Below are 11425 nucleotides of genomic sequence, written 5' to 3'. Positions count from 1 at the left end.
AGTCGGGTCTAGGGTGAAGGTTCGACTCCGGGCTAAACTGTGGTCTCGAGTCCAGGCCTCTGGCTTCTCTCAAGCGGCGCGAGCAACAGAAAGCAACCCACGCCGCATCGCTCAACAACGCCGGCGACACGGAAACGATCGGCTCACAGACCTGCGCGTGTATAATCGATACAAAAATCACGTTCAAAGCCTGGAGTTTACTCGGTATAAAAAATATAAAACAGTACAAAATCTCGATTACAATCGACGATAACAAAGCCACGAGGTGGTGCAGAGTCGATGTGCGTGATCCACCACCGACCCTCTTTTTCCACAGCCGCCAGGGGACGGGCCCAGCGCGCGACGTCACTCATCGCCATCGCCTCCTTCCATCTGCCAGATCCCACAGGCGTCGTTGCGCAGTCGATAACCTTCGCTTACGAGGTCCTGGTCTACACGGTTCGTCACCACCACCATCATCATCACCACCACCATCATCACCATCACCACCATCATCACCACCATCACCATCATCACCACCATCATCACCACCACCGCCACCCTCACCACCATCATCACCACCATCATCACCACCACCATCACCACCATCATCACCACCACCATCATCACCACCACCACCATCATCATCACCACCACCATCACCACCATCATCACCACCACCACCATCACCACCATCATCACCATCACCACCATCATCACCACCATCACCACCATCACCATCACCCCACCCATGGTCTATCCACTGCTGGACGATGACCTCCACCGAGCCGCCGCCGCCGCCGCCGCGATGTTCACGATCCACTCCGCGGCTCCCGCACGAGAGTGTTTCGTTCCACTGGCTCCCCCCGTTTCGCGACGTCCTCTCATCGCCCCGCTTCGTCATCCCCTCTAACAGGGCAATAAATACCGCGCGCGCGTGCGTGCGTGCGCGCGCGTCGTACGCCGACTATAAAAATATATATATGTAAAATACACGTACGCATACATCTAAACTGCATGTAACTTTCGATTGAAAGCTTTCGTGACTGCAGGGATTCCTCTTCTTGGTTCTTTCGGTAAAGTCACGTAGAATGGAAATAATACAATAATAAAAATAAAACATGATGAAATAATTCTCACGACGTTTCGGCCACAAACGCAAGCAGCCGTCCTCAGGTGGATAGTCATTCAGACTCTGTCTTATCGACAGACCTGCTCTCCACCTGAGGACGGCTGCTTGCGTTGTGGCCGAAACGTCGTGAGAATTATTTTATTATGTTTTTATTTTTTTATTTCCATTCTACGTGACTTTACCGAAAGAACCAAGAAGATGCATGTACTGTAACTTACACGAACGCCGTGCTGGGTACGTGCACGGACAGGAGGAGGAGGAGGCTTTCACGTAAGCGACCGCGGCTGGCGCGAGGGGCCGCCGAGCGAGTCGCTCCCCACGGCGTTCCGACTCCGCGCCACGGCGGCTCGAGGCAGCGGATCCCCGTGTCAGCTACAGTCGCCTTCACCTTCTCTCTGTCTCTCGCTCTGTCTCTCTCTCTGTCTCTCGCTCTGTCTCTCTGTCTCTCGCTCTGTCTCTCTCTCTCTCTGTCTCTCGCTCTGTCTCTCTCTGTACCAGCGTGGACGGCACCCTCGTGTTCATCTTCTAAGCGCTCGCTCGTCACCGTGGCGTGCGCGATGACCACCACCACCACCACGTGACTTTTCTTTCGTGTTGTGCGCCACAGCGCGTGGATTTGTAGCGTTTATTTCCATTTGTTTGCTGGTGACGTTGTGTATTTCATATCGAAATCGCCTGCGGTGCTTTTGCTGCTGGCGGCAATAAAAGTTGTTTAAAAGTCAAAAAGTATGTGTCTCTCTCTCTGTGTCTCTCTCTGTGTCTCTCTCTCTCTGTGTCTCTCTCTGTGTGTCTCTCTCTGTGTCTCTCTCTGTGTGTGTCTCTCTCTGTGTCTCTCTCTCTGTGTCTCTCTCTGTGTGTGTCTCTCTCTCTGTGTCTCTCTCTGTGTCTCTCTCTGTGTCTCTCTCTCTGTGTCTCTCTCTGTGTGTGTCTCTTTCTTTGTGTCTCTCTATGTGTGTGTCTCTCTCTGTGTCTCTCTCTCTGTGTCTCTGTCTCTCTCTCCAAGCCGGCTCAAGCCTCTTGTAAGTCACGCGACTTCTGCAACTCCCCCCCCCCCACACTGAATCCCTACCCCTCTCATCTACATCTCTTTTATATCTTTAAATAAGCTCAAGCTTTCCCGTAAATCACGTGACTTGCGTGTAGCCACTCCCCCCACTCTGAATCCGACCCTTCTCCCCGCCCCCTGTGAAAACAGACGCTGCGCCTCGTCGCAGCTCCCTTCTGCTCACTCCTTACATCTCTCTCTCTTCCCTCCTCTCTCGTCTCTCCCTCCTGCTCCCCTTTCTGCTCCCCCTTCCTGCACCACCGCTCCCCCTCCTCCTCCTCCTCTCTCCCTGCTGCTGCTGCTGCTGCTCGTCCTGGGCTGTGTTATGCTCCTCATCTTTGTCCGTCCCGGCCTCCACTTCTCTCCCCCCCCCCCACCCCGCTCCTCTCTCCTCTTCCCATTCATTCGCCCATCCTTGACTGCCCTGCCCGTGTTGTGTGGCACCGTTACAAAAATGTATCGTAAATTTATAAAAACCTTAAAATGCAACCAGAAGTCTTTCTGGAGCCTTAATCAGGGATTCATTTATCTCTGCGTATTTTCTGGAACGCTGCGAGGCTGGCCTTGGAGTAGGGATTATATTATCGGCGTAAGGCACTACCACTAGAGTACAAGGTACGGCTGTCCACAATCATCTTTGCATTGTTGTACCCAGCAGTGCAAACAGTGGGGTCCAGTTTCTGAAATGCCCCCCCCCCTCCCCCAACGTCTCTCAACACCCAGCAGGATAAATGGGTAAACTTCAATCGCGTGTGCTGGGTGAAGTGTGAGTGTGCACACATCTTCCGGCAACACATCTAACAGCGTGGAGGAGTGGCGCATGCTCTGCATCCCTCTAACCCTATAACCATGTAACCCTGTATGTAAAGTGTAACCCGAACCCTATAACACTGTATCTAGCCCTATAACCATGTAATCCTGTAACCGTGGTGAGGACGATATGAGCGACGTGGGTGTGTGTGTGGTTGTGTGTGGGTGTGTGTGTGTAGGTATGTGGTTGTGTGTAGGTATGTGTGGGTGTGTGTGGGTGTGTGTGTGTGGGTATGTGTGGGTGTGTGTGTGTGGGTGTGTGTGTGTGTGGTTGTGTGTGGGTGTGTGTGTGGGGGTATGTGTGGCTGTGTGTGGGTGTGTGTGTGTGGGTATGTGTGTGTGTGTAGGTGTGCCGCTGCAGCAGTGTTCTGGCACGACCTGTTCCCAGCTGCTATTGAGAGCCGAGTCTCGAAACTCGGGAGGGTCCCCGCTACACTGGAATGTTTGTAAACGTCCTCGCGTCGTGTAGACACTACGACTGCACCAATCACCAAACTCCAGTCCTGCACCAATAACCAAACTCCAGTACTACACAAATAACCGGGAATGTTCGATGGGCCGACCACGTGTTCTCAACTTTGTCGAGTCGGTGGTTCTCAACGGCGACTTGGCCAAGCGTGGCATTCAGCTCTGTTGAGCTGGTGGTCTGGGCAAGGCCCGAGAGCCTTCGACACACTCGATGCTGCGCGCACCCAGCCGCAGCGTCACGTCGAACTCATCGGCGTCGAGAGTGTGAACCCACGGTCTCCCCCACAGCAATGAGACGGCTGCATCTCGGGTTTCGCCCGCGTTAGGTCTCATCAGCGCACCGTAGCCATCGTTACTTATCTGCTGCAATGGGTCTGCCTTGTTGCGCATTAATGCGGGGGGAGCGGTGGCTACGAAACCCGGCCACCCGAGTTTGATTCCTGCCCACGGCCACCAACACCAGTGACGCACGGCCGCCTTTGTCTCCCCAGCGGCGATGTTTACACACCGCACCCAGACACTCGTTTAGGGCCGGGTCTATCTAGCCGTGAGCGCGAATCGAATTTCGGGTTTTGTTTCCGACACCCCCGCAAAGCCTCCCACGTGCGCGCCTGAGTTTGGTTCTCGCAACAGAACAGCACTTGCCCCAAGATCCTGACATAGGTTACCCGGGACACCTTTGTCTCTCCGCATACGCGTGGCTACAGACAAAGACCCCCCGTATAGGCTTAACGGGCGATTGTACCCCCGGCTTGTCTACACGTGGCCCGACACCACCGCTGTCCAACGCTCCGTGCTCGTACCCACATCAGCTTCCTTGGCGATCCTCTTGGTCTGTGGTCCCTGATTGGATTCCCCTGTGGTAGGGGTCCCCCTTTTATGGGGGAAGTCCCTTGGTAGGGGTCCCCTTGGTCGGGGTCACTTTGGCGGGGGGTTCTTTGGTAGCGGTTCCCTTCGTCGAGGTCACCTTGTCGGGGGGTCCGTTGTTAGGGGTCCCCTTGGTGGGAGGTCGCTTGCGCGTCGACCCCGCGGGGCCTTTACCCGCCCCGTCCCCCGCACCTTCGCGCGGTGCCGATCTCCCGGCGAGGCAGCGCTCCGCGCGCTCCCTCGCATCGTCCCTCGCCTCGCGCTCCGCCATAGCGGCCACGGTGTTCCAGAAGAACTCGAGACGAGCGCTCACCCAGCGCAGCTCTCCCGGCTGCACGCCCTGCAGAAGATTCGCCTCCAGCTGCTGCTGCTGCTGGTGCTGCTGCTGGTGCTGCTGCTGGTGCCGGGTTCCTCGCGTCGCGGGGCGCCGCTCCGGCTGCTGGGGACTGCGCTGCCACGCGGTGGCGGGGACAAGGGCAGCGCTGCCCAGGAACGGGTGCGGAAGCTGCCCCCGATCCAGGCAGCCCCGCAGGAAGGTCACGAGGTCGCCCAGCCTCTGCGAGAGCCGCTCCTCCCCCCACGTTTCGGGGAACCCCGATTCCTGACCCCGGTGGCCCCGTGATCTCGACGCGGCCGCGGCTCTGCAAGGCCCCGGATTGCCGCCGGGGGCCTCCTCCGCCGCGCCGCCGTTGGCGCCGCAGGGCCCCGTGGAGGTTGACGAGCCCAGGATGAGGTGGAAGAGCGCGGCCTTGAGGTGGAAGGTGCAGAGGAGGCGCGACCACAGCGCGGCCGCCGCGGGGTCGCGGTGGCGCAGCTCGGCTTCCGTTACGTCCCTGAAGGCCTTGAGCAGCTGCAGGCACGTGATGTGGCACGGCGGGCCTCTCGCGCCGGGCTCCGAGGGGCCCTGGGGGCCCAAGCCGGGCCCGCCGAGCGCCGCGAGCCGCGCAAAGAGGCGCTGCTCGTGCGCCGGGAACAGGGCTCTCCAGGCCGGTGCCGGGCACGGGAACTCGGGGGGTGATGTCGGGGTGGAGGTGGGAGTCTGGGTTCGGGTCTGGGGTGAGGTTGATGCATGGGTTGGAGTCAGATTCGGGGTTGGGGTCGCAGTTGAGGTGGGGGTCAGCGTCTGGGTCACTTTCGGGGTCTGCGTTGGCGTCAGAGTCGGCGTTGCGGTTGGGGTCTCGGTTGGAGTCTGGTTCTCGCTCTGGGTAGGGATCTGAGTTGGGGTCCGTGTTGAGGTGGGGGTCATGGCCGGGTTTAGACTCGGGGTCTCACCCTCTCCCCACTGCGGCGTCAGGAACGCAGCCCCAACGCCGCCGCCGTTGTCTCCGCCGTCGTCGCTGGCCGCAGCAGCAGCAGCGAGGGGCAGCGCGGGCAGCATCCAGACGCGCAGGGGCAGGCGGCAGCACACGAAGTCCGCGCGGGGCAGGATGCGCACAACGACGCGGCCACGGGACTCGCGCGCGCTCACCGCGAGCGCGCACCCCGCGCCGAGACGCGCTCGCACCGCGCCCGCCGCGCGCAGCACCGCGCCGCGGAACCACGCGTGGACGCGCTCGGGGCACAGAGCGGCCCCGGGCGGGCAACAGAAGCCCTCGGCGAGGGCCCTGCAGGCGAGCGGGGCCCGCAGAGGGCAGTGGCCGTGAGGGGTCGGGGCCCCCTCTCCGCAGCGCGCGCGGTGCGTGGATCGCGCGGCGCAGAGCGCGGGGACGCAACCCGCGGCCGCCGGAACGCGCAGGGGAATGAGGAGGTCGTACGAGTCGGGACGCACGATGGCGTGCTGCTCGTAGCCGGACCCCGCGGGCACGAAGTCCCCGCGGAGGGCGGGTCCCCAAGGGTCTCCCGCGTAGGGGTCACCCCGGTGGGAGCCGTCGGCGCGCGCCACCAACGCCACCGCGTCCAGCAAGGCCCGCGCGACGCGCTCCACGTGCGACTTGGCGTGCGCCACGGCGTGCGCAGAGACGCGCAGCCGCCGCCGGTGCAGGAGGACGAGGAGCGGCGAGGGGACCGGGCCGAGGGGAGCCGAGACCCCGCAGATCCCGACCCCGATGCCCGGTGGTGTCGCCGGCTCCTGCGCGGCCGCGGTTTTCTTGTCGAGCAGCGGCGTCGCGCGCTCGCGCGGAAGGGAGCGCAGCTTGTTCCGCACGTTCACCAGCACCACGGTCGTGGTCACCATCATCAGCAGCAGCAGCAGCAAGAGGGCTAGGAGCGGCCGGTCAGACAGGAAAGGCAGGGCGTGGAGCAACGCTGCGGACAGAGAATGCCGCTGCTGCTGCTGTTGCTGCTGCTGCTGCTCCTGCTGCCGCTGCCGCTGCTGCTGCTGCTGCTCCTGCTGCTGCTGCTGCTGCTCCTGCTGCTGCTCCTGCTGCTGCTGCTCCTGCTGCTGCTGCTGCTGCCGCTGCCGCTGCCGCTGCTGCTGCTGCTGCTGCTGCTCCTGCTGCTGCGGAGGAGGAGGAGGTGGCGAGGGGTCGGCACTCCCCGCTGCCCGCGGCTCGAGTGCGCTCAGGTAGAAGGTGCAGCAGAGAGCCGTGGCCACGCACAGCGCAGCGGAGACCTCCCGGGGCAATCCCAGGGGCAAGGCCATGATGGCCGCGGGGGTCCTGGGGCCGGGACGCGGGCCCTGACCCTCCGCGCGGCCGCGATGGAGGAGGAGGAGGAGGCGGCGGCGACACCGGGAGGGGTGAGGCGCATTGCCCTTTGGAGGCGTCCCGGTCGAGTCTGGGATCGTGGCGGGCGTTGCCCTCTTGATCCGCGGCCTCTCTTCCTCCCTGTCGCTCTTTCTCTTCCTCCTCCTCCTCCTCCCCCGCCCGCCTTTGTCTCTCTATCTCTCTCTCTCTCTCCCTCCCCCGGCTCCGTAGGCTCAGCCTCTTCCGTTGCGAGGCGCCGTTACGCAGCGGAACTGGAGGGGGACTCCGAGGGGGCGGTGGGGGGGAGAGACGTGGAGTTGGAGCAAAACGGGAACTGAGCGGAGTGTGGGAGTTTGGCAGTGTGAGTGTGTGTGTGGGAGTGTGTGTGAGTGTGTGTGTGGGAGTGTGAGTGTACGTGTGTGAGTGAGTGTGTGTGAGTGTGTGTGAGTGTACGTGTGTGAGTGAGTGTGTGTGAGTGTGAGTGTACATGTGTGAGTGAGTATGTGTGAGTGAGTGTGTGTGAGTGTGAGTGTACGTGTGTGAGTGACTGTGTGTGAGTGTGAGTGTACATGTGTGAGTGAGTGTGTGTGAGTGTGTGTGAGTGTACGTGTGTGAGTGAGTGTGTGTGAGTGTACATGTGTGAGTGAGTATGTGTGAGTGAGTGTGTGTGAGTGTGAGTGTACGTGTGTGAGTGAGTGTGTGTGAGTGTGAGTGTACATGTGTGAGTGAGTGTGTGTGAGTGTGTGTGAGTGTACGTGTGTGAGTGAGTGTGTGTGAGTGTGAGTGTACATGTGTGAGTGAGTATGTGTGAGTGAGTGTGTGTGAGTGTGTGTGGGAGTGTACGTGTGTGAGTGAGTGTGTGTGAGTGTGTGTGTGAATGTACATGTGTGAGTGAGTGAGTGTGTGTGAGAGTGTACGTGTGTGAGTGAGTGTGTGTGAGTGTACGTGTGTGAGTGAGTGTGTGTGAGTGTGTGAGTGAGTGTGAGTGTACGTGTGTGAGTGTGTGTGAGTGTACGTGTGTGAGTGTGTGTGAGTGAGTGTGAGTGTGATTGTGTGTGGGAGTGTGAGTGTGTGTGAGTGAGTGTACGTGTGGGAGTGAGTGGGAGTGTACGTGTGGGAGTGAGTGAGTGCGTGTGTGAGTATGTGTGAGTGAGTGTGAGTGAGTGTGTTGAGTGTGTGTGAGTGTGTAAGTGTGAGTGTGTGAGTGAGCGTACGTGTGTGAGTGTGAGTGAGTGTGAGTGTACGTGTGTGAGTGTGTGTGACTGAGTGTGTGTGTGATTGTGTGTGGGAGTGTGTGTGTGTACGTGTGTGAGTGTCTGTGAGTGAGTTTACGTGTGGGAGTGAGTGTGAGTGTACATGTGGGAGTGAGTGTGTGAGTGAGTGTGTGTGTGAGTATGTGTGAGTGAGTGTGTGAGTGTGTGTGTTGAGTGTGAGTAAGTGTGTGTAAGTGTGAGTGTGTGTAAGTGTGAGTGAGTGACTGAGTGAGTGTGTGAGTGAGTGTACGTGTGGGAGTGAGTGAGTGTGTGTAAGTGTGAGTGAGTGTGAGTGAGTGACTGAGTGAGTGTGTGAGTGTACGTGTGGGAGTGAGTGTACGTGTGGGAGTGAGTGTGTGAGTGAGTGTGTGTGTGAGTATGTGTGAGTGAGTGTGTTAGTGTGTGTGTTGAATGTGAGTGTGTGTGTGTAAGTGTGTGTAAGTGTGAGTGAGTGACTGAGTGAGTGTGAGTGAGTGAGTGGGAGTGTGGAAGTGTGGGAGTGTGTGTGTGTGGGGAGCGGTAGCGCGCTGCGCTACGAACCTGGAGACCCGGGTTCGATTCCCGCTCACGGCCAAGACCAGTGACGATTATCTGAACCGGTCCTGGGCCTCCCCTAGGTCGACTCAGCCTCAAATAAGTACCTGGTGCGATGTGATCAACATCGCCACTGGGGAGACAAAGGCGGTCGGGTGTGGTGCTGGCCACCCACCCCCTCGTGTGCCGTGCCGGCCTTCATAGGTGCTCGCTAACAGCACTTGCCCCAACAGTCTGTTAAGGCTACACGGGGGATCTTTGTGAGTGAGTGCGTGGCAGTGTGTACCATGCCGGTCTTCGGAAGCGCTCGCCTACAGCACTTGCCCCAACAGTATGCTAAGGCTATACGGGGGACCGTTGTCTTTGTGGCAGTGTGATGAGCGTGGGAGTATAATGAGTGTTTGTGAGTGTGTATGTATGTACTGTATGTGTGTGAGTGTGAGCGTGTCTTCTCTTGTATATTGGGGAGCGGTGGTGCAGTGGTAATCTCGCTGTGCACGGCCAACACCAATGACGAGTATAGCTGAACCGGTCCTGCTCCTCCATTAGGTCGACTCAGCCTTAAATGAGTACCCGGTGTGATATGTAGTCAACGTCGGCACGAGGGAGACAAGAGCGGCCGGTCGTGGTTTGTGGAAACCCAACCGCCGCTCCTCGTGTGCCGTGCCGGCCTTCAAAGGTGTTCATCGCTAACTGCACTTGCCCCGGCAGCCCCGTGTAGGCTACACGGGGTATCTTCATCAGTGCGTCGGGTATATTTAGCGGAGCGCAGAGCCACGGGGGGGGGGCACGGGGGCAAGGCCACGCCGAGGCGCCGTGCCCTGCCCGGGTGATCTCAGCTTGTTTATTTGTATGTTTATTCAGTCGTGGTAGCTGAGCTATAAAAGCAACGTCAACGTTGTAATCAATAAGAGTGTACGCGTGGTGTGCGGGAGGGGAGGGGGCGAGATAAGACGGTGGTGGTGGTGGGAGGGAGGGAGGAGATTCCAGAGTGGAGCGGTGCGAGGGAAGACGCAGAAGAAGAAGTGAGGTGAGCCTGCAGTGTGGTGAGTCAGGCGAGTGGGTGGGTAGGTGGGTGGGTAGGTGGGTGGGTAGGTGGGTGAGTAGGTGGGTGGGTAGGTGGGTGGGTAGGTGGGTGAGTAGGTGGGTGGGTGAGTATGTGGGTGGGTAGGTGGGTGAGTGAGTAGGTGGTGGGTGGGTAGGTGGGTGGGTAGGTGGGTGGGTAGGTGGGTGGGTAGGTGGGTGAGTAGGTGGGTGGGTGAGTATGTGGGTGGGTAGGTAGGTGGGTGAGTGAGTAGGTGGTGGGTGGGTAGGTAGGTGGGTAGGTGGGTGGGTAGGTGGGTGGGTAGGTGGGTGAGTAGGTGGGTGGGTGAGTATGTGGGTGGGTAGGTGGGTGAGTGAGTAGGTGGTGGGTGGGTAGGTGGTGGGTGGGTAGGTAGGTGAGTGAGTAGGTGGTGGGTGGGTAGGTAGGTAGGTGGGTGAGTATGTGGGTGGGTAGGTGGGTGGGTGGGTAGGTAGGTAGGTGGGTAGGTGGGTGGGTAGGTGGGTGGGTAGGTGGGTGAGTGTGTAGGTGGGTGGGTGAGTACGTGTTTGAGTGGATGGGTGAATAGGTGGATGAGTGTGTAGTTGTGTGGGTGAGTAGGTGGGTGGGTGAGTAGGTGGGTGAGTATGTGGGTGGGTGGGTAGGTGGGTGAGTAGGTGGGTAGGTGGGTGAGTAGGTGGGTGGGTGAATATGTGGGTGGGTAGGTGGGTGGGTAGGTGGGTGGGTAGGTGGGTGAGTGTGTAGATGGGTGGGTGAGTACGTGGTTGAGTGGATGGGTGAATAGGTGGGTGAGTGTGTAGGTGGGTGGGTGAGTAGGTGGGTGAGTAGGTGGGTGAGTGTCTATGTGAGTGGGTGAGTAGGTGGGTGGGTGGAGAGACTTGTTTTGACTTGCAGTGTGGACAAGATGAAACACCCAGCACCTCCGATTACCACGCTGGGCTACGCACGGCGCGAAAGAAGTTCCACATACATTACATCCAGACCAAGCGTCGTACGCCGGTGCAGGGATCTACGTATGTATGCAGGACTTCTCACGCACCGTGCTAATCGCAGGTGAAGTTCACTCATTGAGTGAGCTTCACCCATTGAGTGGGCTTCACTCATCAACCACGGTAGTGGCAGTAGCGATAGAAGAGAGACAAGGAGGCGGCTGGCCGCCGGTGAGTGAGCGAGTGGCTGCCACAGAATCGGTGAGTGCCGTATCACCAAGCTCCCCCCCCCCGATCACCGCTCTGCCTCCCCCCCACGATCACGACTCACGCGGACACACGCGCGCACGCAGGCAGCAACAACAGCAGGGGCGCGTGTGTAACTGTATTGCACAAATTCGCGTTTATTTAAGTTAATTGTAAAAAAAGAAACATCACAAAACGAATTAGTCACAAATGACCGCCTTGGGCGAGCGCGCTGGCACGGCAGTTCCGGGATCAACACAGGGCCTCATGTACAGACAAAGACAGAGATCCCCTACCCCCCGGATAGCCTTAACAGACTGCTGGGGCAAGTGCTGCCAGTCAGTTGCACCTACGAAGGCCGGGACAGCACATGGGGGGGGGGAGGGGTGTTGGCAAATACCACGCCCGGCCGCATTTGTCTCCCTCGTGGCGATATTTACACATCGCACCGGGTACTCATTTTTGAGGTTGAGTCGACCTAGGGGAGGCCCATGAC

At 59.2% G+C, this 11425-nt stretch overlaps 1 protein-coding gene across 1 annotated transcript; it reads right to left on the bottom strand.

The window, feature by feature from the left end:
* Nucleotides 1-208: 208 nt before the first annotated feature.
* Nucleotides 209-6507, bottom strand: LOC144944553 (uncharacterized). The gene is made up of 2 exons (XM_078872803.1): nt 1330-6507; nt 209-372 (listed from the first exon to the last, which is right to left on the bottom strand). The coding sequence occupies exon 1, from the start codon at nt 6475-6477 to the stop codon at nt 4312-4314; it is 2166 nt and encodes a 721-aa protein (XP_078728929.1). The 5' UTR covers nt 6478-6507; the 3' UTR covers nt 209-372; nt 1330-4311.
* Between the last annotated feature and the right edge of the window lie 4918 nt (nt 6508-11425).

This window comes from Lampetra fluviatilis, chromosome 35, assembly GCF_964198595.1.
Source record: "Lampetra fluviatilis chromosome 35, kcLamFluv1.1, whole genome shotgun sequence".
Taxonomy (NCBI): domain Eukaryota; kingdom Metazoa; phylum Chordata; class Hyperoartia; order Petromyzontiformes; family Petromyzontidae; genus Lampetra; species Lampetra fluviatilis.
Note: the sequence above shows the minus strand (reverse complement) of the source record. Positions and strands in the feature narration are given on the sequence as shown.